Below are 27,917 nucleotides of genomic sequence, written 5' to 3'. Positions count from 1 at the left end.
ATCCCTGGCCATGGATGCTCCTACTGCGCCCTCGGGATTTTGAGCAAGACATGGGACAACACCCCCACCATCTCCATCGCCAGAGGTCCTGCCCTCTGACAGTTTTCCATAACCAGGTTTGGTCTTGCTTCAGCCCTCGGAGCATTGGCAGAAGCAGAGGAGCTCCCACTCGGCCGCACTGACAAAGCGGATGAGGGGAAAGAGGAGCTGCTGCCATGCTCTTTGGATCATGTCAGGTCGCACGTACATTTGAAGTTGGCCACCCAGCTCTCAGCAGCCAGGAGCTATCTCGTAATGGCTACTTCCTCCACCACTCACAGACCTGATCTTCAGGAAAGCTCTGTAGTGTGAGGAAATCCTGAGCATCACCACCAAAGCGTTATCGACACAGCAAGGAGATAATAACGACAGGAACTGCCTTACGGCAAAATCACCATCATGATTCATGCGACTGCTTGGTGCCAAGGTCCAACAAGCTGGAACACAGCGAAAGAAGGTCACACATGCTTTTAGCTGGTTATTGTGTAAAGAAAAAAAAAAAAAAAGAGAGAGAGAAAAAAACAGAGGGGGGTTCCTACAATTTGATTGGGCATCATCCACTCTCCCTCTGGCAAATGAATCAGGTCTTTGGTATGGCTTACTGCATTGAACTCGCCTTCTCCTAGAAGGCCACAGGTCCAACCTTCTCCTTTGGGAAGGCAGGTGGCATCTAGCCTGGCAGATACAAAATGCCACCTGGAAAGAGTATCACCATTCATGGTGGGAGAACCTAGCATTCTCTGCAAGTCTGGTGACTGCTCTGGATTCACAAGAAATATCACAAAAACCACAGCAGCCCCCTGATCCACGTACAACCTCCCACAACAGAGAGATGCAGGCTGCCTGAATGATGGACAGGACTTGTGGACACCCTGCCGGGGGTCACAGGCCCCATAGCACTTCTCCAAAGACCTTTTACTCCAGGGACTGCTGGCTCAGACCTTCATGGTCTGTGATACATATCCAGGGAGAAGCAGGCACATCATTAAAGGCACCGTCTTGAAAACCTGGGTGCTGCCAGATGGTTGATCTTTAGAGCAAGCACAAGATGGCAAGCAGCCGCACCTCCTTCAACTCCATCCTTGCTGGAGACAGCATGCCAGCAGCACACTGGCTTTGCACCTGTGAGAGCAGCAGAAATTCCCCATCTTGGGCAACCAGAGAAACCGAGGAGGTCAAGGGCTGGTGAGACAGGAGGGTTCTCTACCCTCTGTGGGGATTTGGCCACTTGTTGAGCAGACGCTGGGGAAGATGCTGCCGTGGTATCGTGGAGAAGCACATATGCACAGCATGGGGACAGATTTCCCCCCACCATGAGAAACACTCATTGGTATGTTCTCCAAGGGCAGTGCTACACCAGAAATAGAGCACCTTGGAGACTTCATTTTGTTTTTTCGTTCTTTTTTTTTTTCCTTCTTCTTTTTGCAGCTTAGCATTACTGAGTTCGCAGAGTCTCTCTTTAATGTCACATGTGCTGCTCAGGTCCCTCAGGCCCCAGCAGAAGCAGCCCGGGATATTTGCACAGACCCCTCACAATGGAAGGAAGAGGGTGTAGGAGGGAGGATCAGGCTGCTGACCCCTTTATTGTTCTTGGGCCAGAAGAAAGCTTCCTCCTGGCTTAAGAACCACAGCGCTGAAGAAGTTTTCCAGCCAAAACGAGTCAGATGGAGTCACTGGGTGGTGGTTTTTTATTTTTTTTATTTCTTTCTCCTTCCCCTGCCTCCCCCTTCGGTCAAGCAACGGGGAGTCACAGGGTTGTGCTCCATTCACAAAATACCTGCTGCACATCACGTAGTCCTTCCCCCCCGACGGCAGGGAAAGGCGCTGTAACCCAAGCAAACGAAAATAAACCTTTTTTTTTTTCTCCTTTCTTCCCAGATTTGAAAAAAAAAAAAAAAGAAAAAAAGAAAGGAAAAAAGGACCCTGCTCCCAGACTGACGCCTTCAGCGCGCCCCTGCCAGGGAAGGGGTAGGCGGAGGGGGGGAAATAAGATGATGATATGAAAGAAAACAAAACCAGCAATTCTGCTCCGAAAGGATGAAATGGAGGTTTTCCAAAAAAACACCCCACCATTATATAATGAGGCTTAACTTGGAGTCACCGGGGTCACACGATGCAGCAGACTGGAAAAACCAAAGCGCAGTGTAGCCTTTTAATTGTTAAGCCAACCATAAAAAAAATGAAATAGAAAAACGATATTGTGATTGCACGACAAGGTGGCTACTCACAGACGAATGGTCAGGGTATTTTTTTACCCCCTTTGCTCTTTCTGGCTGAAATGCCATTTTAGTGTGAGTTTGACTCCTTGCTTTTCTACTTATCAGGGTGGTGACCTGTTTTGCTGGGACACTGTTGGCACCAGGCAGTGATGCCGTGGGGCGCATGGGGACCACGCCGGCTCCCGAAGCCGTAAGACATGCACGGCTGATTTGCACTGAAAGCAAAAGAAAGCACAAGTGGAAACTTTACCCCAAGAATCCAGGTATCAAACCCCATCACTGGGTTTCCAGACCAAAATTTGCATGCAAGATGATTTTTTAGCACGCCAGTTGCATCTACAAGTCCATCCACGATCCATGGTCACCTGCCTAGCCTCCAGATTCTCCATAGCCTTTAGGTTGAGCTGGTTGTACAACCACAGGCAACCCTGAAGCTCCTCCATCCTTGACGTCTCCCAGCGCTGTCTACATCAGAAGTCCAAGCTGCAGCGTTGAACAAGCTCCATGGACACAGTAGCATGGACAGGAACAACCCAAATGAGAAGAAAGCTTTAAAACAGCCCACCCTAGCCCTCTGCTTTTGGAAAATCAAGCTTTCCTCGAGCACAGGCCCAATGGCTGGAGCAGAGTGGCCACCACCACCAAGCCACGGCATGCCCAGCAGGTCTAGCAGCAGTGGTGGGACCTGCTGGTACTATCAGGCTGGAAACATGGAGATCATCCTAGACTCCTCTTTTCTTCTAAATAACAACAAATGCAAATTTGTGCTTCATAGCTGAATCTTAAAAACTGGCTTTGGTCCAGATTATCATTGCAGAGCAACCATGAAACAACAGGACAGGGCGTCTCTTCAAACCATGACCACGCAACTCCTAACCCCAAACTTTTTCATTGTTATCTAGCAAACACACAGCCAGCCAGACTTGAGGAACACACATTTTTACGCTGTATTTATTCATAGCCCCAGTAAGAAAGCTGGCCAAACAAAGGCAAACACAGCCCACCAGCTTTAAGGAATGATGTTGTGCATAGGTGCGTGATGGAGTAATTCATAGCGGCTCCCTCCCTAGGACCAGCAAGCAGAAACAAACCGTATCTTGTGTGATACCTGCTTATTTTGCCCAGCCAAAGGGAAACAAACGGCTCCTATAAGCATACATATTTTCCTTCCGTTCGGACAAGGCGCCTCAAAAGAATATACAATGAGAAATGAAATAATCAAGTGGGTCACAAAAGCAGGAAGAAATGAAGCTTTATGATCCTCCAGTGGTTTCTCTGCTCATACATTACAGGAATTAAAAAAAGAAAAAAAAAAAAAAGGAGAAGAATTAAAAAGAAAGCAAGCCAACAATGAGGAGTTTCTCCACAGCGGTACCAGCAGGTGAAGGGCAGAGCAGAATAACCCTGAAAGACACTGGGGCAGCATCGTGTGGCCAAAGGCATGGAGACCACACTCCTCTCACTATTTTTATTACCCCTGATGAAATCCTTCAACCCCACCATCCAGCAAAGGCATTTTGGGGATGGCATAGACTTTTTTTTCATTGACCATGCCAGCACGCATACAGCTGAGCACTTGCCATTTTTACAGCCAGCAGGGAAGTTCAGAGTACCGTCAAAAAACCCAAACAAACCCCAAAAGTATTTCTGAAATCATAAAATGAACGACAATATGAACATGGGGCTAGAAAGGACCTCTGGGGTATAGAGCTCAGTCTGCTACCACAGGCAAGGACAACACTTAATTCCCATCATAAACAGTCTTTTTGTCCCCGTGGAAGAGACATCCAGGCATCATGTGCAGCAATAAATTTCCCACTTAAAGGACAATCTTTGACCAAACAACCTTGGATTGCAATAGACACTTACCCTGCTACTAAATACCTATATTTACACCCATAGTTATATATACATCGCCCCAAGCTGGACGGGATTCACTTACCTGCTGCCTCTGGGCAGGAAATTTGCATTTTAAGAACTTCTGGTCTCATTTATTGTATCGGTTTCTATTTCCATAACATCAGAGGAAAGGCAGCAGAAAGCAGGGGGAGCATCTTGTGGTTAAGAAGAAATTTTTAAATGCCACAGGAAACATTAGGCTCATATTTTGTCAGACAAGGGACAAGGACATCCCCTATTAGCAGGATTTTTAACGAGTGGTAAGTTTCTAGGCTCTGTAGGTCCCTCCGCCAATGGGGATGTATGCATGTCTCTCCTCTCTGGTCCTGCAGTATGTCTACTTTTTTTTTAGAGAGAAAACTCCTTCCTTCCCTTTATTTTATTAAAAATTCAGCTCTTTCACAGAGAGCAGGGAAGGGGATTAGGATATGGAAATAGCCAAGCCAGCAGAAATAGCTGCTTGACCAAAGAGACATTGAGTTTTTATTCAGAATCTTTAGAAATCTGGATATTTTTTTTTTCTCTGCTCTTTTTACTTAATCATTACTCCACAGGCAGCTTCAGGAAAATACTCAGCAAATTCAAGAGAGTGCAGCAAAAGCCCTCTCAGATTTCTAATGAATCCTCCGGGAAAACAAAGGAGAAAAAGAAGTAACACTATTCAGAAGTTAAAATTTGGGCAGCATTTGGGGTGGGGGCGTGTTAGTCTATAAAAAGGACCAGGAAAAACCAAAACAAAACCTCTCAGGCTTGCTTTGGATGTTATATGGCTGCACAAAAGCAAACCTTTTTGAAAGGGAAGTCAACTCTAAGCCTGAGAAAAGCCTGTGTTATTCTCTGGTGTGTTTTAGCCAGAGCTCAATGCGGTGACATTTTTGAGCCTCGAATGCCTGTCGAGTTGTTATTTTATACCCCAGTAGAAGTCCCCATGCCCAAATCAGTTAATTCCACAGAAAACTGCAGCGCTCAGGCCTAAAACTACTTCTGAACTCCTTAAAAGCAAAACAGAGGATCCTGTCTCACCATCCTCCCAGGAACCGAATTGCCCATCTGGCTCTCCCATCCTCTTGCCTTGTCTCCTTGCGGTCCCTGATCATGAATTCAAACCCCGCCACCTCCTACTGGTGAGCCCAGGCTAGTTCTGCCTTTGTGTGTCCCCCTCCATCAGCCTGATCCAACGAAAAGCTGCAAACCAGCCATAATTCCATTATTTTTCTTTTTCTGTAGCACAAACCAGCACTTGGCAAACTGGGATCTAAGGAACAGAGATGGTCCAGCAGTGGACACCACCATGGTCTTAGTCTCCCTCCTGCTGAGGTTGACATGTCATTCAAAGTGAGGTGGCGTCACGGATAAATGGAAACGTGAGTGTTCAGAGGAACATCCAGTAGTTGATGGGGCGGCAGTATCTTCTGGAGAAAGGGAGGACCCCTCAAGGACATGTGGCACCGACTGCTCTGGACTGAGCCCTGCCGGAGCATCGCATAGGAAATACGCAGAGTTGAGGATTACATTTGCAAAAGTGGGATTTCCAAGAGGACTCAGGGATGGGTCAGGATGCAAGTGAGGGAGACTTGGGCTGTGGGGCATGTCTAACCCTTAGGCACCGGCTCCCCTCAGGGTTGTGGTGCTCAGAGAAGGCAATGGGGTGTGTGTGTGTGTCACAGATACGTTCAGTATCAGCTCCGCTCTGCTCAGGGTCTCCGTCTGCTTTGAGGCTCACAACGATGCACAGTGCTAAGAAATTCAGTCCTGGGTGCAGAGAAACACCTTCGCCCTCCACAAGCCCCAGGGTCTCCCATGCTGGACATGCATCCCAAGCCCCAGTTGGGCACAGAGGGATGAAGAGCAGTGTGACCTCACGCAGCAGGGTGCGAGACCGCCACTGAGAAGTGAGGTTTCTGCTGAAGAGTGAGGTTTCTGCTTGGAAAAAACTTGGTTTCCCCTGTGCAGAACGGTGCTTCTGAGCCGCGCAGCGAGGCCGCAGTGCCCTCTAGTGCTGCAGGGCTTCCCTTGGCCACCAGCCCTGTCCCCTCGGCCACCAAACCCCAAACCAACCTTCAGAGCTGTAACTTAAGCCACCCTTGCCCTTTCCACCGACCCTCCTTGCACACCCCAAACCTGTGTCTCTGAACCCAGCTGACCCAACCGGGGTGCGAGAGCACCCCAGTGCCTCCCATCCCGGCAGGAGCTCATTACAGGTCCACCGCTCTCCAAACAGGGCAGCCTGGCCCCAGTCCTGCCCGGCTGACCAGTACCAGCTCCAGGAACCACAATAAAAAACAGGCATCATTGTGCCCACCAGGTTGGGAAGACACCCCATGAACTGTGAACCAACATTGCCAAGTCTGTTTGACCTGGGTGACAGCCAGAAAAATCAAATCAGCCCTGAGAAGAGGGAGTCCAATCTCATTTGTTACAATCAGAAACCAGCTTTGAACCATAATAATAATAATAATAATAATAATAATAATAATAATAATAATAATAGTGGTAGTTACAATAATAGTAATAATAATGGAAATGTCAAAGCTCTTGGCCATTTCCCCGGTGTTCCCTTGTGCAGTAAGTCTATCATATGATACAGAAGACCATCATAATCTGAAAGAAAACACTGGAAAAGCTTTCCTTTTCTGCGTGTCTGATAAAAACAGGTTCAGGGCTCACAGCGACTGTGCTTTACTGCCAAAGCCCAATCTTGGACCTTGTAAGAACCTGCAAGCTGGTGGCCTGTGTAGGAGATAAGCCAGCCTTGGTCTGGGCCTCTCCTCTCCAGTGCGCTGGAGATGGCAACCATCTCACCTGCCTTCCTTGGTCAATGGTGGCCTTAACACTGACATGGGAGCGACGCTGAAGGGGTTACAGGTGACCATGGCAGTTTGCCCTCTCAGCCCATGGAGATGGTCATTGTCAGCTGGGTTAAATGCAATAAAAAACAGGCCAGAGAAAGACCATATCTTACTGGAAGTCACAGCAAAACAAAAGCTTTTTACTCAGCAGTGGAGCTCCGACTCCCAATACGTTGTGACCTATACTCAAGTAAACCCTGGCTCTTTGACAGGGACTTTCCACAGTGGTTTTAGCAGTTACAGTATTGGAAAGACCCTTGGGATATAAGAAGCTGGCTTGTTAGACTAGAAACTTCCTCTAAAAGCAATCCCATGCCTACATGTTCTGGATGGAGTCCAGTGGGATCTAGGGGTGGGGAGAAGAAATCCGCCCGGTCTGGGGCTCCTAGGGAGCCACCCCAACTTGTTCATAAGCATTTGGTGGACACATAAAGGATGTCAGGGTTAGACTTGGTGAGCGGCAAGAGGGACACGCAGCACCTGGGGCACAGCACATGGACTAGATCACTTCCAGTGGGAGAGGGATGCCAGACAGAGGGATGAGCCCACCCGAACTCTACCAGTGCGGAACAGCCTACTGAGAGAGGGCCACGTTGCTGTGGCCAAGGCTCTGGAAGAGGAAGGGGCTGGGCTGGCTAACAGGCTGGCTAAAATGAGAACTGCCCGGCCCTGTAGTGCAGAAAGAGCAGGTAAAAGAAGATGTGGAGAGGATGGCAACTCTGTATGGTGATAGCAAATAACACCACTCCACCCAAGAGCTGTCCCCGAGCTCCAAAGAGACCTGTCCCCCTGCCACTACCACCCTGGAAGGGTCAGCGGTCTGTAGGGTCTAGGAGCAAGCCCTTGCACCCGTGCTGGACACTGCCCTCCCCTTGCATGCAGAGTGACAGCAGAGGGGATGCTCGCCCACAGTCCACTCTCCCCTCCCGGACACCTGGGCTGGCTTCATCTCTGTTAAGGAAGCTTTCATATCTGAACAAGTCCATGTGTGAGCTGGTCCCTCTGGGCTCCTTGCAGAACTGACAGGGAAAGGACATGGGTATCCTCAGATGCGAATCACCCAACCTTCTCTAGACCTCTACACTGAGATGCAACAAATCATGCTCCAGCATGTCCACACCTCTCCTATGGCAGGAACCCCAAGTGGCCAGGCCATGCACAGGTCCCACCTTTACTGACATGACCTCTGCACTGAATTGTAAGGTCTGAATTGAAAATACTCGTCAGTGAGGAGGGGTCCCAGGGACAGTGGGCAGAGACGCCTGTTAGGTGCCTGCATTCAGATGGAATCCCAGCACAGTCAGGAATCCTGGTGCTTCTAAGCCTGTTTGGACAAAGTCAGGAACAGAGCTGTGCTAAGAGGAACATGAGCAACTTACAGAGTCTGCCTTTCTCCGAAGGAGCTGCTCCCCTGTTTCTCATCCAACAAGGAAGCTGGATGACAACTGTAGCCAGAAGAGAAACAAGTAGCTTATTGTAACTCCAAGCACACGACAAAAAGGGTCAAAAATCAGTAAGGAAGCTGAAGATGAGCTGTGAGGCAATTAAGATGCCAAACCAAATGATATCAATGCTGTCTTCCAAGTTTATCCCATAGCTCCAGCAAAGCCCAGTATGCCTTTCAGAGATGCCACATAATGTCTACCTCCTAAAACACAGGGTGAGGAGCTGCTGGCCAGCGAAGGCACAGCCACACCGTTTGGAGGAGGGCAGGCCCGTCCTGAAGGCACAAGTCCAGCTAAATGAAAGCCAAGAACTGCAAGATGCCAGCCCAGAAACCACTTGGGATGTGTCCCAAACCCCTCTGCTTGTGTCTAGCAGCATTCACAGCATGTCCTTATGGCATGCAGCCTTCTGTATCCTTCATGAACTACAGCAGCTTCACAGGGAGGATGCGGGGTATCTTGTAGGACGTGACCCCTTGGGTTGTTTTCTCTGAGTAGAATTTGCCAAGGGCTTGCAGTCTGGAGACTGTATGTATGACCAGGGCATTTGGCTCCGATGCATCCAAGCCTGAAAGCCTTTCCAAGCATTTGCCAAAGGGAGCAAAAGCAAAACACCCTGACCCAGCCCTCCCCGTGATGTCTTCATGACACCAGGATGGTTACGTGATTCCCTCTGACAAACCAGCCGAGGTGAAAACAGAGAGGAGGATGAAGATTGCATCTGAGCTGCGCCTCTCTAATGCAGCAGACAACCAATCCTCCCTGGCGCGTAATAAAAAACAGATCTTATGAATGGAGAATACTTATCTTCAAAAGATTATATTCTTCCAAAGTCACTGTTTGGCAGCTTAGGTGAATTTGTGCCCAAATCCAACTACAGACTCCTATGAGTAAGGAGAGATGAAGAGGTTACCGCTCACGAAAGCCAAAGCAATGACCTCACGAGCTCCTAGCCATGCGGCTTTCAAACCCAAAACCTATTTACCAGTAAAACCAAGCAGCCCAGATAAGCTTTGAAAAGATGTGGCAGGAGGAAGGATCAAAATACCCGTTATCACGCAGGGGTGGCGCCCAGCGCCGGAGCACAGCTGGATTCGCCTGCGGCGTGTGTCCACCAGATGGCAGAGCACGCCCGGCACTCCCGGCGCCGCGTGCAGGCGCGCCCCAGTTTCAAAACAAAAGGCTGGCGACACACACTTTTCTCTCAGACGCCTATGAAGTAAGAGGGTATGGGGGGAGGTTGTTCAGATTGTTGGGGTTTTTTTTCCCCCGTTAATTGCCAAATAGTCATAGGCTTTCCTTGCAATATTTTGTTAAAATACTCTGGACAGATTCCTGCAGCAAAACTCATGTATATATATACCAACATCCAGATATCCAGAATATTCTGCTTAACCCATTAGGGGTGTGACTGTATCTCTCTGTAGAGATACACATACAGATCTGGACGTATACTGGAAATCAGCTCTAGATTCATGTCCTAGGTCTATCATACTTTAGCAAGGAACCCAAATTTCCCAAGCAGCCTGCAAGTAAAACCTGCTACCTCTCTCAAACTTGGTGCTTTTAATCCTACTATAGCTGCTGAAGCACATTCAGCAGCAAAACATTTGCAACCAAATCCTGCTGGAGGATGCTCAGACCAGCCCCTCCATCCATGCATGGCTGCTGTAAGCAACACACGAGCTCTTAAACACAGACAGAACAAGAATTTATGTATCTCCAACCTGAAAAGCCTCTTCTGCAGGATATGACGCAAACGTAACCACAGTGTGGCAAAACCCCATAGAAGGTGAAGGATTTTTCATCCATAGGCTCACACAAATATTTTCCCTTATGCCCCCACATACTGTGCTCCACAGAGCCATTTAAAACAGGGGATAAAGACCAGCAAAATCACTGTTGGCATTGCACGATTGCATTCAAATCCAGTTAACAATGATATGTCAGGATTAAACCAGCTGTCTGCAAGTATTTCACTTGTCAACACAGAATAAGATAAATCCTCACCCAGAACTAGCTGGCTCCTGGTTCCCACACACACATATGACTATATATGCCTAGGTAAGCGCGTCTCCAAAATAATGCAGCATTGCACGAGTCTGCCCAGAGGCACAAACAAAACTCCAAGTCCAGCATTCCCACTAGATCCTCCAGCTTAGAGGTGCCACGCTAACAATTAAGCTACGTGTTAAGGTATATATTGGAATTAATTCACTGGACTCAATGGACTCAACCAGGTGTTATGACAAGATGAGATGATAGCCTGGTGTTAGTACAGGGCAGACCAACAACCAGACCAGGAGGACTCGGCTTAATAGCCGTTGATTAGAAAAGAAGTTAAACCCTAGAGGAGAAAGTCAGCTCCTCATACCAAAGATGGTTTGATTCCTCATTTCCAATTACTCCTCAGGGAAAATAACCTTATTTTGCAAAATTACTAGGGTATGTGTCAGCTGAACCTGATGTTTTCTCCCTGTGACCTAAAGTCCAGACATACCAAGCATGGAAGAGACTGAGCAGAAAGCAGCTGCAGGCAACGCTTCTTCCTGCCAAAGTCAGCAGCACTTTTCCACTCCTTCCACTGGTTCGTGTATTCAGTGCCAGCTAGCTTACCCAAAAGAAATAATAAGGCAGATCATCACATGGTTTGCAGGATGAGCGAAGTTTTTCCTTACATGATGCATGAGCAAGAAGCCCAGCAAGCTCTTTGCTCAGCACTGAAAAGGGTAACGCTACCACAGCACGGGATGTCTCTGACCTCCCTTCTGGAGGCAAAGAGACTTCAGCAGAAACACGCTGAGCATCCTAAGAAACTTGCCTAGCCCAAGACACTCAGCTCCTTTGAGGACTAGGGCTCTGGAGAGTGAAAAATTACATGATGCTGATAAATCAGCCTATTCAACTGGACTTTTTAACTGAGGGTCTCACCCTGCCATTCCCTAACACGCAAGCATCAAAGGTCATTTAACCAGAACTACCAAAACTAGGCTAAAAAGAGAGATCTGGAGAAGGAACAGGCTGGAGAAAACATGCAAGCACACGACCACTGCATATAAACAAAACATACACCCCATAGGGGAAACATCTGGGTCAGCACACTGTCACTGCTGGCTTTCTGGCAGTGATTTATTTTGGAGCTGTCAGGAGGGTTAATGCTTTTCAGAACCTCCTTTCCTAAAACATATGAGCCCTGTGTACCTGTATGTGTATAAATATATATTTTTTTTTATATGTATCTATATACAGTTCTCAATGTTTTACCTCCCAATGAAGCCTACGTGGCAACTGCCCTTGCCCAGCACTAAGGTTCACAGCAAGGCTTGCTGAAACCACAGGCTTAAATCTCCATCACAAAGCCTGAAGGATGCTCGGAGCATCCAGCCCAGCAGCCTTCCCACTTCTGGGGAGGGTTTCCTAAGGATAGGTAAGGCAAGGAGCTGCTGGTCTCCACCGTACCAAGGGCAGGAGATGTCCTCATCACCTACCTGCCACACTGGAAGGACTTTCTGTATGTCATTCAAGTCGATGCTGTCACCATCCTCGTATTTCCCTTTTCCAAGCCTGTGGCAAGAAGAACACAAACAAACAAAAAAACATGTGAAACCTCACTGGAGCAAAAGCTAATTTTCTATTATGGCACATGGGGAAGATTATTTCTTACTGCAAAGGACCCTCATGAAAACAAAGAGGCTCTCTGAAGCGAGTATGCTGTGCCTCCAAAACACTCCCACGTGGGTATAAAGCTGTTAATATAAAATTAAATGCTTTTCTCAGTCCTCTCCACCTGCACCATCCACCATAGCATTCAAATGCTTTTGGTAATAGCAGCAGTGAGAAAAACCAAAGGCGGTCCTGAGCAGCAGCATTGGGTGATTTAATTCCCTGACGAAGCAAAACGAAAAGCACAGCCCACCTGGAAAAAAAAATAGTGAGGGCACAAAAATTTAATGAAAAATGTTTTCTTTGAAGCACTGCTCATTTGTTGGTCTCCACGGAACTTTCGCTTCCCCTGCTGAGAAAGGTGTCAGTGAACAAGCACAAACATACATCTCAGCAAACAGCAATCGACATAAATACAAACACAGCTCAATATGCAAAAAAATTGGGGTGAGAAGGCAAGCACTGACAGACCAAGCATGTAGGACTTTCTTGTATGAAGAAAGGAATATAAACACTCCGAAGATAATTACTAGCTGGATGCAGAGTTTGTAATGATACAAAATAAAAAATGGGTCAATAAATATCATCCTTCTGCATTTATAAATAACTGAGGTGATCTATTTTTATTATGCAAGAACGATAATGTATTTCTTTGTGAATTGGTGACAAGATATTGTTAATAACATATATTAGACAGAAACTTCGATAGCAGCAGACTGAACTAATCAGTGCCTAGAAGTCAGAGAACAGACCTTGGTGGAATTACAGCAAACTGGGGTGGGGTGGGGTGGAAATCTGTAAAAACGGTAACTGCTAAAGCACCAGGCTCAAAAACCAGCACAGTAAATGGAAACAATTCAATTAACACCTTAACTGATATATGGGAAATCAGAGGTGTTCAACAACTGACTTTCCCTCATAGAGGAAATAGTGACTTTGATTGACAAAGGCAAAAATACAGTCTGTGTGTGTGTATAAAAATATAAATACATGAAATAATGTCTTTTACATATATATTTATATATGAGAAAAAAACACGAGTCAAACATCTGGGGACAAACAGTACCAGTTGCAGGTACAGAACAGTCAAGGGTATCATAGGAAAACGTTATCTGGAAAGGATGGGTACTGTCCCGGGGTGAATATCTGATGCTGGACTGTGGCATAAAGGCAGGGGATGAGGAAGCAGGGATTAGCGGGATGAAGGCAGCTTTCCTCGAGAGACAGCACAGCTGAGCCTGAACTACAGGACCACAGGCAGCTCTGGCAGTCACGTTTTGAAGAGGTGGTAGAGAAATTTCTTAAGAGTATGGGAAAAACTAAAGTGATACACAATTTGGGGAGAAACCTTGAATGAAGAGAAAAGATCAGCTACAAGAAGTTGTTTGAACTGGAAGAGCGAAGAACAGCAAGAGCTAACGCTGGAAATTAAAGTCAGGCAAATTCAAGTCAGAAATCAGGTACAGTTCCCTGGTTTTCCTTGACCACTGCACTTTGATTATTCAGCATACCACCAAACTCAGCATCTTCCAACAAAATGAGATGTCTTCCTGGAGGAAGTATGCTTCAGCCAAGCAAAGACACTTGGGGTCAATCAACTGGATGCAACTACATGGCCAACCTTGGGCAACTGATTGGATGAAGGAGTAAGTTGGTCCCTTTGGTACTTAGCATAGAGAACACATACTAAACAGCATCTCTTCTTTTTTTTTTCCTATTAATTTTTTCATTGCAGCACTAACATGTTAAAAAGCCCCACTCAAGCAAGAGGGAAAAGGCCTAGCTAGCAGCTGGAGATTCTCGGAGGTTCAGCAAGCTGAATTGCGCTCAGCACAGATTTGGCATGGAGAGCTGAGGAATGCACAACAGACACAATCACAAAAGTTAAAAAATAAAACCATTTTTGCCTGTGCTGCTTCTATTCTAGTGCAGGTTACTTATATGACCTGCATTTTGGGAGATGCACTGCTTGTGCTGACAGCATCTGTTAACTCTTCTGCATATACATGAATTCTTATCCCATTTTTACAGCTGTAGTATTTAAAAGCGATTAAGTATCTCATCTCTGTACTGCCTTCTCTACCTCTTGGCACCCTGGGCATTCACAGTACACCAGGAACTGGAGGCACACCACAGAGCAGATCCTGCTGCATCCTCCCTATACGTAGCAGGTGCCACTAGTAGGATCACCTAGCAAGCGCCATCAACCATGGAGCACATTAAATCTTATTTTACAGAGGGAGCACATTATATCTTATTCTACAGAAAACGCTTAATCTCATTTTTTTCAAAACCATCTATAGAAATGGCAGTAAAAGTCACTAAGGCACTTAGTGACTTGGAAATTTAGTGCTGTATTGTTCCAAACACCCTGAAAATTGCTGTTTATATACTTACAGCGCAATGAAAATAAATAAAAGCTTTACACAGTTGTGTGAGTCTGCCTGTCGCTATATGGTACAGGAGCTGGCTGCAGATGCTGAACCTGGGCTGGGGTGGGATTGCTAGCCTCGTGTTTCTAAACAAGATGTGCAGCCCACCCATACAGCACTGTGTTGGGAGAAGGGTTCGCCGGAGTCAAGAAATTACTCAATATGAGTTATGCATCTTGCTCAGCTTTATTGGCTTCTAACACTTCTTATATAGCCTCAATACACAAGCATGTCCCCAAAGCAAAAATATAAGTGGTTATCAGCCTCTAAGCGCGCGATGTTCTCACACCCCCAATTATTATGACTAAAGTAAGCATTCTATCCATGTAGCTAATCGTGTTGCTGTGCTTCAGCCTTGTAGTTTGTTACTCCCTATTTTCCCGTACGGTCCCTATCTCTCTTGGCCCTGCACCTCTTTCCCAGCAGCTGTAGCTCGTTACAGCCACGGCCTGTTGGCACAACATAATGACGTGGTCTCAGGATTCAAGAGTAGCTCAAGGCTACCTTTCTTGTTGCCTCCAGCACAGCAACTTCAGCACAATTCTGATTGCAGGCCTATTCTGATACCAGGCCTGGATTGTGCAGGTCTTCAGAGATTCTAAAGCCATGCTTCTGCAGCCATTCTTCTGCAGCACTGGCCTGTACTTAGGTTAAAACCAGTTATCAGCAGAAAAACCTTCTCTTAGAGTGGATTTCCATCCCTACATACAACAGGGCAATGAGATGTCACCTGCAATCTTCTCAGCCCCATCATTTGGACTCGTTCTGATTTTTTTCCCCTCCTTTATGCTCTAAACAATAATAAGAAGAAAACCCAAACTATGATTGTTTCTCAGTTTGCAGAGAAACAGTGCTGTCCATCTAAGCAACACTGGTGATCCACCTGGTGCTGGCACTTATTTGGCTTGACCAACCGACAACCAAAGAGGAATCCAGCAACACCGTGGAAGCTCCTGGAAGCTGTCACTATCAAATAAAGCTGTTCAATGTTTTCACAATTGTATGGCTAGCAGATGGGGGATGAACACTAGGATCTACATGGATCACATTGATGCTCTCTCCATGGATCACATTGATGCTCTCTCGTTCCCTGAAGTCTTGCTGGGGAGAAACCCTGTCTCTCATAGAAACTGTAACTGGGATCAACACTAAGCCAAGACTTTTCTTCCAATACTCAGAGATGTTTAAATCTAGGAGACTTGAACGAGATGTTTAAATCTAGGGGACCTGGATCTAGAAAACTTGGATCCAGTGTGGTTTAAAGACTGAACTCTACCAAGCAATGCAAAATACAGTGAGCAACTCTGCTCCAGCCCAGAGCTGGATGACAGAAGAGCCAGACACGGATCACGGCACCCTCAAACCTCGCACATGGTCCAGTGCCCCTTCCCCACGTCCTCCACATGAGCTGTGCCACCAAGCTAGCATTCCTACAGCAAGGGAGAAGTTGGAGATGTTGCTGGCAAGCATGGTATCACACACACGGCACTCACCCTTCTCTGTCTATGTGAGGCAACGGGTGTTTGGAGGTGTTTCGCAGCTTCCTGTGAAATTGGGTGAAATCTAGTTTTTCAGGCTGCAAGTCCCACGTTGCACCACTAGGAGAGAAAAACAGGGAAAAACAAAGAAAAAGTCCACTACTAATTAAACAACACAGACCTGAAGGGCGGAGGGCACATTGGAGCCTGCAGATGAGGAAAGCTGGTACTTTTGGAAGCACCACTGCTGCAGAGCACATGGATGCAAGCCTCCAACTTTTGCACTGCTGCATCACATTCCATTTCTTCTGGTCTTTTGGAGATACCAAGCTTGCACTAAACCCCTAGTTCTGATGTACGATGCAGCGCACACAAACGACACTTGCTCTCTGTATTAAGGGGGTATTGCAACAGGTAGTGGTCTGGTCCATGCAATGGAGATGTCCTCTCTGGTCCTGCACAACCTGCCCTCTCCAATGGCCTGAAGCAAGTCCCAGGTGAGAACTCAACCCCTGCAGACTCTCGCAGTGCTCCAGGCACAGAGATATACATGAAACTGGACAGAAAGAACATTTCACCACTTCCCCATGTTGAAGCAGCAGCTGAAGAGCTCTTCCCAGCAGCTACAAAGCCAACACATGATCACACTTCCAATTAATGAAAGAGTAAAATCCTGGAGTAGCAGCTCAGAGCTCCCTCAAGTCTTGCCTGCGCAGCTCTCGGATGACTGCAAGTAATCCTATCAGTACTGGTTTCAGATGTTTGGACTGCAAACCCATACAGCAGCCTCCCCTAAGTGCACAGGATGCTTTAAGTAGATTGACTGTGCTTAGTGCCATGGGCTAAATGGGGATAGAGAGGAGGAGCAGCAGTGACGTGAGTATCAGCAGGGTACTCACTGATGCCTGGGTACCAGCGGGGTGGACACAACGGGCAAAGGTTAAGAGAGGGCAGAGCCCATCTCTCTCTTAAAGGACTTTAAAATCAGCTTACCTGAAGGAGTCAAAAGTGTTGGCAGCCCAGATGTCCGTGCCCAGCATGTCAAGGGAGCTCTCCTTGTTGCCATTCTAGGAGGGAGGGAAAGGCGGTTACTCGCCAGAAGGCACGCGGTGCTATCCGGACCACGGCACAGTCCGGCACAGCCTCTCCCACCGCCAGCCGCAGAGGTGTCCTGGCTCTGCACTTGGGCTCCTCCGCTCCTGTGTGAATCCACGCTCACTGCAACGCAGAGTCCCCTTGCCCACTGCAAAAGCGCACCGTGAAGGCAAAGAGTGACACAGTTTCAGCCTTGGGGACACAAAGCTGTGGACAACATGGAGCAGACAACACGCAGGCTCAGCTCTGACACCAACCCTGTCTTCCTGCTTCCTACTCCACCGTTCACAACCTTCAAGACCCCACCAAGGTCCAGCAGGCAGGGTGACATCCTAGCCATGAAGACACTCGGCTTCACATTCACAGACCAGCTGAGGCGGGAAGGGATCTCTGAAGCTCATCAGGTCTAACCCTCCTGCTCAAATAGGGCCACCTACAAGCAGGTGCCCAAGACCACATACAGATGGCTTTAGAATGTCTCAAAGGATGGAGATAGTTTTCACCAGCCGCTACCAGAGCCTGCTGTCACCATTAAGGATGGGGAAGGCTCAGTGCACGCTACAGATGGTCACACTTTGCATCCATTCCCAGCACAACAACCCATTTAGGCACCAGATACTCCAAACACAGACACGTTGCTTCCTTTTTTGTCTCCTCCAAGGGATCTATGAATTAATTTTAACCTCTGGGAATCTTCAGGTCAACATGTCTCTGCACAGAAACAAACTACCAGAAATCTAAAAAATTCTCATGGTCAGTTATGAAAGCTGAGCTTTTTATTTTAGGCAAACACAAGCAAAATTTTCTCATGTCTAGGAAAGAAATTATTTTTCTAAATCCTTAGGAGCATCCTCATGCACTATAATGAAAATATACACATGCAGGTCTTCATAGCTATCATCCACAGAAGAGATGCCTCTTCTTGCAGACAGATTAATTTCTTTATCCATTTCCTATGGGCATGGGATATTTTAAGTACCTGTCAATGAGACAGCTACAATAGGATTTCCTAAGAGTAAAGGATTTGGGTTCAGGGAGAAAGACTGGGAACACATAATCAATTGCAACGAGGCTGAGACAAATCAGAACAAAGATACTAAACAGCAAAAATTTAAGATGAAAGCAGGATCCTAATGCAAAAGGTTGCATCCTAAAATTGTCACCCAAATTCAACTCAGTATGGGAATTCTGAAGAGCTCCTTCCTGAGGCCCAAAACAAAGCATCTAGCAATTACCCTCTGATGCTCTGTTTGAAATCTGTTTGGATGTGGCTGGAGGGCCTTGGCACTGACACCTTCTGATGTGCAGCATAAGCGGAGGCAGCACAAGCTGTCCCACCCAGCTGCCCTGCACCTCCTCGGCGCATCAGCTCGTCGGTGCTCTGCCAGCGAGGAGGGTCAGCCCTGGCACAAATCCTGGCAATTAAGGGAAACTGCAGCCATGTTTTAGGTGGTGCAGGAAGCCAGATGGGTGCAAGCTTCCAGGCAGCGGCTGGATGCTTCCACCCAAACTGGGCTGCAGCTCCTGGCCCTCCTAGCTAATGTCCCCATAACTTCTTGGAGATGCTCCAAGCATTAGCCAGACTCCATAAAGACGGCACCAGGGCCAAACGATAACACACCTTGCCACTTAGTCATGAGTCACTACGATCATTTCAAGACATCCTTTTGGTCTTCGATGACCTGTTTTTACAACCAGTTTCTGTCTTGACTCACAAGGCAGGGAGCATGCTTGCTGCCCAAATGAACTTGTGCTGCAGGGTGTTTGCTAGAATGCTCACGGCACGGTACCAAGACTTAATAATAAGACTTTAAAAAAGCCAATTCTCAAGTCTGGGGACAAAAAAAAAAATAAAATTTAAAAACTGCATGTATTTAAGAAACTACTTGCTCTCAGTTCCCCCAGGACCGCAATTACAAGCACAAGCAGTTTTAACGTGAAGATCCAGCCCTCAGCTTTAGATAATAATTTTCACCACAAAGAGGTTTTAGTACTGCAGAAAATTAATTAAGCCACTAGGAATGATGACTGAGACACACTGACAAGAATAACATCATACTCAGAGAGAGCAGAGATGCAGTAAAGCAGACCCTACAGACAGTATGGTTTAAATGCATGTCTACCACCTCTGTCCTCCGCCCCTGCGAGCACGCATCGCCTCCATCCACCGCCGCTCAGCCCCTGTCGCTGCCCACACGAACAGAGGGACGGACCACACTGCCAGCTCTGTGGACTCTGACGGCTTACCCATGCATGCAACTTCAGCAAATTCCCCACAAAGTCAGCATTTGCATGCACGCAGCAGCTTTCCAAAGCCCAGCTCAGCATCCCACTGGTTCTTCTCGCCACTACCATCCTCCAGCAAAACACTACACATACAAAATCACGCTCTTCATCGCACTATTGCAACTGTGTTAGCCCGCTGCTGTGCTTGGCATTAACACAGAACAACGCCAAGTGGTTGGCTGAATCCATGATGTAAATTCAGAGATTATCCTGGGTCATGTGTTACTTTAGCATTTTTCAGTTCTATGTTTGAGGAGACTCCCCCAGCTTTCCTCCTGCTCAGGTGCCTGCAACCCCTGGATGCACTTTGGTAGAAAACAGAAAAGATAGATACTGAGCTGTCTGAAAAGGCTCCAATTAATGGTTTCCTTGTTGAAAATGGCAGGTTTTCATAAGAAAAATATACATATTTTGAGGAAGACAGTATTATCCCTGCTCAAACAAAGAAGGATATGTTGAGTGTTGTTCCCATCAGAAAGGATCATCACTTTCCAGTACCTATGTGGTTCTGTGGGTCCTCTCTCACCACAGCATGGCTCAGGAGGACAAACTATTTCCTCAAGCTGAGATGGATGGATGGACTAGGACTTTGACCACTGGCCCTTTACCTCTCAGAGCCTGTCCTCCACTTCTGGCATAACCAGTGCTCACACATGCAGAAGCAGCACAACTCCAAGCGGACAGAGGAAGACAGATGCTGACTAAAACATGCAGAAGAGGTCCCTAGACTGAGTTCAAGGAATGGACCTAAAACCAAATCAAAAGCAAATTCTTACAGTCTTTTGCAGGGCAGGAAGTTAACTCCCCATCTACCCCTGCTGACGCCTCCCATGGAAAGCAGTGTGACTCAAGGTCACCATTTAACACCATCTACATGGTGTCCACTCATGTATCAACTTCTAATGAAGACCTGTCAAAAAATAATGACAGACACCTCTTAATTTCCCAAAATTAAAATACTCCAAGACTTCAAATAAAGAAAAATAACCTAAATTCCTTTGCACTAAACCAGCTGACTAGGGACTTCTATCCCAATATTAAGGAACTCAGCATACCTCAACAGACTTCTTGAGGCTGAAGGACAGCTCCAGCCCTCAAAGCCATGACACACATTATACATGAATTAATTAAGTCTCTGAGGTGTCCTTCATAATTGCCATGCACTCACACCCTACGCGCAGACACACACACAAAACACGTCGTTAGGAGGATGCCTCTGATAAACAGCAAGCAAAGGACACAAGTTCAGCACATCACTACCAGGTATACCTTGGTCGATTGCCTGAACTGGCTGCTTCTCCCAGGGCTGCCAGACCTGGATCCAGACCCACGCCTGGAGCCTGACCCAGGTCGGGATCCTGCGCTCCCACTGCTGCTGTGATCCCAACCTTCCTGGAAACAACAAACAGCTCGCTTTAGTAAAGGGTAATGCTGTCCTGCACCCACAAAACCCACTGATCTGGCGAGCCAGGAGAGCTCCAGGTCCCAGACCACTCGTGCAAGCACCTACAAAACCATGCCCGTGCCCAATGCCCTGATTTTGGGGCTTTCTCAGAGTCCTTTAACACCTTCTATTTACACATTGCAAAGGGATGGCATTGTGGGAGGCTTCAATGAAGATAAAATGTGGCTCTGGCCTCTGCATGGGGAAATATAATACTTTCGTCCTCTATCTTCATGCAGATTAATTATGCATATTCAGCAACCCCATGACCTCTAAAACTGCTTAAGGGCATTTGGGCAATGTTCTTAATGTGCTTTAACTTTTGGTCATCCCTGAGCTGTTCAGGCAGTTGGACCTTCAGACTAAAACAGCCTATTCCATTCCATATCCTTAATTCCCCTCCCAAGCCTAAATCCACTTTTCAGTCAGTTTTTCCCTCTGCTTAGCCCGCTGTTGGAGTCCAGCTACTCACATACCTGAAGAGACCTGGAGTTCACCAGGAGACACACAAATAACTATTCTTGCCCATTAAGGAGCTGTCCCCACTGTTCTTTATTCTCCTAACACTTGTTCTGCTGTCAAGCAACCTGCAGGTTTCTTGTTCAGCCTGTAGCCCTCAGGGCAAGATGAGTCATCTGGAAACCAGAATAACTCCCCCAACCAGCCTTGTCTACCCAGACATCCCACAAGGTGCTTGGGGAGAAAGGTGGATATTGTCAGGGTAATCGCTCCAAAAGCTTTGCTCAGAGGCTTGGGAAAGACCTTTGAAGTGACCTAAGATGATTAAAAAAACATGAAATCACAGAATGCAGAATATTCAACTCCTTGTTGTTGTACTCTGAAAGTCTGGGAAATACAAAGGGGAGCATGTGTTTCAGGATGGGTGTGAGAGCTGGCACTTACACAGGGCTTCTCGTGGCTCAGACATCCTTCCTGCAGACACTGCCACGGGCTAAAACAAGGGCAGAGCCACCTTGGCCTTCAAGAGCCAAAAAGACTTGCCAGCAAAGCAAGGGGTGAACCCCTCTTTGCATACAACAGCAAGCCCTGACCACTAGTTTGGGGGCACAAACCACATCCCAGTTCCACCACTGCCACCCAAGTTGGATGGGGCAGGGAGACAGCCACACAGCAGATCCCAAGCTACTTAAGGTGATGCTACCCAGTAGGTCCAGCACAGACCTCAGCATATGTGAAACATTTAAGTGTCTACCCAACACAAGGGACTGGAAGCAAAGTGCATGAGTACTGGTTTCTGTGTTGCTCCAGCTGTATATTCTCCACCCTCAAACCTAGCAAGTCTCAAGCAAGCTCAAATATATTGTGGTTGTTACAGCCTAAAATCACCACCGACCTCAAAAGAGGAGGTCAAATGGTTTTGAGGTTGTATACAGACGAAATTTGAGAGGTTGTGATTATTCCTACCACGTTACAACAACAGTAGAAAGCACCTTCTTCCCTCCTCATCACTGTGACCTGAAATCTCCCGATGGCTGAGAAATATCGAGTGGCACAAAGGGAGCTGATAAATTGGCAGGGAGGGGAAAAAATTTGATCAATGCCACTTGTGAGACACGGGCAGGCAGCCACTTTGGGAAACCTTGGGGGTGAGCCAGTCCTGCAGGCATCCTGAGAAGTGAGAAATATCTCATTTGACATGGGAAAGATGTGAACCAACTGAAAAGGTAGTTGGGAGAAACAAACCTTCACCACCTAGATGTTCAAAGGACTAATTACCAGTTTACTGCATCCTACCCACTGAACATCTTGTCCATCTATGTATGAAAAATTTATACTGCTACAATGGGACCAACTCAGCATATGCACCCCTTGCTTTAAAAGACACTGAAAATAAACATCACCATTCCGTTATGTCCAGTTGATCCAACTTTTGGTCACTGTTGCCTGCAGACAACCTGAGGTTATGCAAACTGCAGGAACTGCTGGCCACAATAAAATCCTTATGAGAAATGCAGAGATTGGTACCACTGTGCACTGATGTACAAACACACCGAGACAAGCCAGTGGATGTGGCACAAACCAATTAGATGAAAATCACAGGTATGCTTTCACTGCATCAGCTTGTCTCCTGGCTCTAAGTCATGGCCTGGGGTCTTTTCCTTGTTCATGTTCCTTCTCTTCATCATGCCCTATTAGTATTTATATTTTAAAATGACTTATTTTTAAAATAAGAATTGTTGAACTAAAAATTATCGAAACTTCTGTTGAAGCTGAAACAGTCCAACCAAGTATGGCCTAAATACTCTCATGTTCAAACTCACCAGCACAGCCAGGCTCAGTATTTTACCTAAATTTCTGACTAATTGCCAAAGATGAACAACTTTTTACTGCTATCTTACTGACAGGGGTTAAAATCTCCAGAACAGAAATACATGCACCAAAGCCTCCCCAAGACATTTCTGGTGGCTTTGTGCCCTTTAATAAAGCCCTTTTGTGCTAAAATGAACCCTCTCTGCAGACCTCCTTTCTGCAGGAGCAGGGAAGCTCACACCAACCTCATGGCTGATGCTAGAGGAGTGGGTGAGAGTTTGTAGGTAACGATGGTTCCTTAAAGAACAACCACCCAGCAATAAGAACCCTCCACCAGTATCATTGCAAAAAAACCTTAAAACCCCATCCCAAACCCAAAAAGGCAGCTGAACTTCAGCAGAAAGCTGATGCTCCATGGTGGAGAGACACAGCACTGCTCACCCTCCATCCCACAGCATGGCCACCTACATGTCTCCCACCCAGTGCTCTCGCTAAATTAATTCAGCACGGTGCCCACTGATCTGAACAGATTTGTCCGCAGCTCTTGAGAAAAGCGAAGAAACAGCTGTAATTGGCATGAAGTTCTTCATCCCTTGCCCTTGCCTCCTGCCAACCCCATCCCCCACCACCTGGCCTCCCTACTCTCTGCTGTGCCCTCGAAGGACAAAGACTCCCCCAGTCTCTCCCAACACCCCAAACAGCCTTTGAACTCTTGTTCCCAGCTCTTATTTGGGCTCCTCCACCTACCAGTCATGGTCTACACTCACCAGCAGGAGATGGGACCTCAGAGCCATGCTTTGGGGCCTGGAGGGAAACATCACCCCCTCCAGAGTGATTCCCAGCAGCTGCTCTCATCCGCGCCAATCCCTCTGGCCAAGCTCTGCACCCTCTTGGGAACAGCGAGGCTTGTGCATGCTAACACTGCCAGCCACCCTCCTGCAGAAAGTAGCTGTCAAATCTAACAACTGCATTTTAATTAGCAATAATCATATGTTTCACTTACACTGCAATTTTCACCTTCACAGCTAGCTCTTTGAGCCACGAACTAATTAATCCCGCTCCCTTTGCCAGCTCAAGAGTTAATACTTCCTGCTGCTTCGGTGCAAGTTTGAAAATCCCATTTGCAGCAAAAGGAGGTAACTTCCCCCAATGCACAGGCATTAAATGGAAACACGGTGACCACCTGCGTGGTTGCTCTCAGTGATGGTAAGTATGGGTGAAGCTGGCCATGTATGAGGTGTAAACCAACCACGACAATACCACAAGCTTTAAGTGGCCTGAAGACGTCAGTGAATTCTTGATGGGATTCATGTTCAATTGTATGTAAAAAATCTCCATATTCAATGTACAGCATTTACAGCCTCAGATGGGCCAAAGAAAAAGGAAAACCAGAAAGCCAGGGGACACAAAAGCCTCTGAGATATCCCCTGGGATTAATACCGGTCTCACCACTGCGCCTACAAGGAACTCCCTAGATCAAGTTGTGGGATGCCATTCAAATGACTCCCAAACTTTGAGTCTTAATCCTGGCCAGAACAGAAGACAGCTATCATGTCAAAGGTCCTTTTGTGAGGTTTTTCTCCAGCAGATCTTTTCATGTACCCACTCCGTCCTGCAGCTGAATCTTCCAGTTACGACACTGGACTCCAAGTATCTCCCTGCTCTTCCAAACCTATTCAAGAACAACCACTCCATTTTTTCTATGGAAAAACAGTAATTTAATTATTTTAATAATTTAAAATGCACCTTTTAAGAAAAAAACCATAAGATTACTGTAAACATTTTAGTAGGGACAAATTTCCAGCTTCCTTCTGCTCAGTGCTTTGCATAAAGCTACAAGAAAACCAGAAAACTTACCCTTACAAAAGATTCATGCAGGAAAACCAACCACTTTGCCTCTGCTCCCTCCCTTCCCAGGTCCATCTCCACCTTCCCTAGCCCTCTCCAATCTGGAACCATACCTGAACACTGCTTTGGTAAAGGCACAGCAGAAAGGACACTGAACATCGCTTCGAGCTCTTCTCCAACCAGGAAAAGTAAGGTTTTACCTACACCTGTGCCACAATACAGGAACAAAGGACCTGATGGGCTTGGAAGCAGGAGGTTAAGCCTACAGGATCTTTCTGGACATGCCAGGAAAAAGCCCAAGCCTGTGTGGCTGCGTTCCTTCCAGACAACATCAGAAGAGACATGTTAGCCAAGGACGTGCTAGATGGCTCGTTTACGTGCAAGGATGAAGATGAGGAGCACCGAGAGCACTCAGAATGGCACCAAGAGCTTCAGACAGGACATGGCAACACAGCAGCAAGCCCCTGCCCAAGCCTCAGAGGAGGCGGCTCACATCATCCCCTCCCTGCCAAGAGCCTCGGCACTTGTTGACCTATGCAACCAAATCTGGAAGAAGAATGGAGACCTCAAAAGTTAACTCAGCTACTGCAAATTCCACAAAAATAGAGTGTGGGAAGCTCTCCCTTAGCGGGCAGACCAGCATCATCCTGTCCGCCCTACCCACACAGAAACTGAGGGTGATGAGACAATCTCCCACATGAGCCACTAGTGACACCAGGCCTAGAAGACACCTTCCTCCATCCTTGGTAAGCAGCAATACTTCTAAATCAGGCAGCAAAGCAGGGAAGCATTGCACTCCCAGATCTACAGACACCCAAGCACGTGCCTGCTTCATGAGGGAGGGTGCTGCTTCATGAGCTGTATCCCAAACAGAAATCCCAGAGGAAGTTAAAACCTATATACTAAAGGACTCGATTTCTGTCCCAGCAGTCCTCTCCGACTGTAACTGAACAGGGCTGCATTCACTACATGGAAGGAGTGTCACCCAGCAATTACAGGCAGAAAACCACTGGGTGACCGGTTTTCTCAGAGCTCCTCTTTGCTCACGGGGAGGTCACCTTAGTTAAAGATTTAATTTTTTCCTCTGCCAGGCAGGGCTACACCAACCTGTACTCACTGGCAAAGTCTCAAAACAACTCCCTGTCTTTCACTTTCTCTTTTCCTTTTGGAAACAAAGCAATGGCGTCTGCAGCATCTGCCAGCACCTACTTGTCCCAACAGGTCTTCAGCGTAGTGGCCAACCTCAACCAAATTCAGTATAAACTGGCCCTGGGCTATGTATGATACAAGTGGGTCAGGAAGATGGAGAACCCCAGACTACCTCCAGGATCACCCCTCAAGCTTTGCTGAGCAAAAAAATCACTGTGCTTCAGATCTGGACCCAAGGGTGGGCAACTAAAGCCAGACACAGGCTGTCTATCAGCACAGGGAGATGAATTACATCTTTGGTCAGGAGATCTTGCCAGACTCTTTGCAAGCAGCACCCACCCACTCTCCAGCGCTGATCTGGTTAGCCAAGGATCTGTTGCCTGCTGTCAGCAGATTTAAGACAGCAAGAAGACAACTTCACAACTGACTTGACAAGTTTATGTGACAGCAGTGCTGCTCAAAGGAGCCTCAGTCCAACTCTGGACCTAGTGACATGGCCACTGCCCAAGGCTGGCCTCTGCAACATCCATCAGGGAGGATTTCCTGGTGTTTGACCCCATGTGGTCAAACAGCACTGATGCCTGCAAAAAAAAAATAAAATATCTGGAATTGCAAGAGAAATCGCAGTGATACTTCGTTTTTTTCCACTTTCTATACAGTTAAGTTCTACTGTGCATTGAAAACTGTTGTTTCCCAAGACACAACTTCCACACATCCCCCCATCCCTACTATTGTCTTTGCTTTGGCAAAAAAGCAGCTTTTCCAACCGTGACATCATATGGTTGGAAACCAAGCGCTCATCATCAGAGGGGTTTTTGAAGTTCAGGGGAGACACGTGAAAGAGGGACCCAAAAGGTTTAAGTGGATCTGCTCTGCTCCCACTCCACACACAACCGTGAAGACACCTCCTCTGGCTGCACCTCCCCCAGATACAGGCAGGTCACGTCCTCTGCCTACAGTCCCAGCTCACTACGCCAAGCATCTCCTGCCTGGAAATGTTTTGGCACTAGCACAGCACAGTGCTTCTTTAAGTCATGGAGACATCATAAACAAATTTTTACGTAGTATTATATTTGATTTTGTGGGAACTTCTCATAATTTCCTTATCAGCAAGGCTTGGGTTTGGGTTCAGACATGCTTTGGCAGGATGTGCCAGGCTCAGTGACTGTGGCACACAGTCCCTGCAAAGCCCTCTACATCTCCATGCTACCAAACAGCGCAGAACACTCAACATCTTAGGCTGTTAACTTGACAGCACAGTCCTTGGGGTGCTCTTGACCCTGGCCAGTTAATAATTTCCAACCAAAGCCCAAGAGTGAAAACCCACCACCTCTGCCTGCCACAGGGATGCTGCTTCATGCTACTGGCTTCATGGCAAGGCAAACCAAGCCATCTCCTCCACCACCAGCTCCTTGGGGAGGACAGCAGAAGGGTGCTACCAGCAGGGTGTAGGATAATGCAGATGTGATTCCATACACCCCCTGCTCCTTCATTGCTCAGCAGTGACCATCAACATGACCATCACCCGGAGAAGGCTCTGAGGTCCCCAATCACACAACAAGTCTCTGCTGCACTTGGTAGGACAGGGACAGGGATGCAAGCAAGAAGTTAAAATAAACTGCAGTCCCATTTACTGCCAACACCACAGGCTTTTGCTTGGTGACAATGGGTGACAGCCAGCCACCATGGGGGAAGGGATGGACTTGGCCAGGAAGGAGGATTTTCAGCTCTCCGTCTCCCACCGCCTGGAGAAATGGGACAAACCCGCAGAGTTGCTGTTTTTTGTTAATGCCCTTTACA

General features: G+C 47.2%; 1 protein-coding gene across 5 annotated transcripts in view; it reads right to left on the bottom strand.

The window, feature by feature from the left end:
* CTIF (cap binding complex dependent translation initiation factor) overlaps positions 1-27,917 on the bottom strand; it is a 141,254-nt gene that overhangs the window by 77,720 nt on the left and 35,617 nt on the right. For 3 of the 5 annotated variants that reach the window (XM_055791293.1, XM_055791294.1, XM_055791295.1), the window contains 3 exons: positions 17,018-17,091; positions 16,040-16,144; positions 11,940-12,015 (listed from right to left, as the gene is read on the bottom strand). In XM_055791293.1, coding sequence (XP_055647268.1) covers positions 11,940-12,015; positions 16,040-16,144; positions 17,018-17,091 — 255 coding nt within the window. Of the gene's footprint in view, positions 1-11,939; positions 12,016-16,039; positions 16,145-17,017; positions 17,092-20,674; positions 20,798-27,917 lie in introns of all 5 variants that reach the window. The other 2 variants (XM_055791291.1, XM_055791292.1) reach the window with 1 other exon arrangement.

This window comes from Falco peregrinus, chromosome Z, assembly GCF_023634155.1.
Source record: "Falco peregrinus isolate bFalPer1 chromosome Z, bFalPer1.pri, whole genome shotgun sequence".
In the NCBI taxonomy this organism is placed as follows: Eukaryota; Metazoa; Chordata; class Aves; order Falconiformes; family Falconidae; genus Falco; species Falco peregrinus.
The sequence above is the reverse complement of the archived record's forward strand: the minus strand, read 5'-3'. Positions and strand labels throughout refer to the sequence as shown.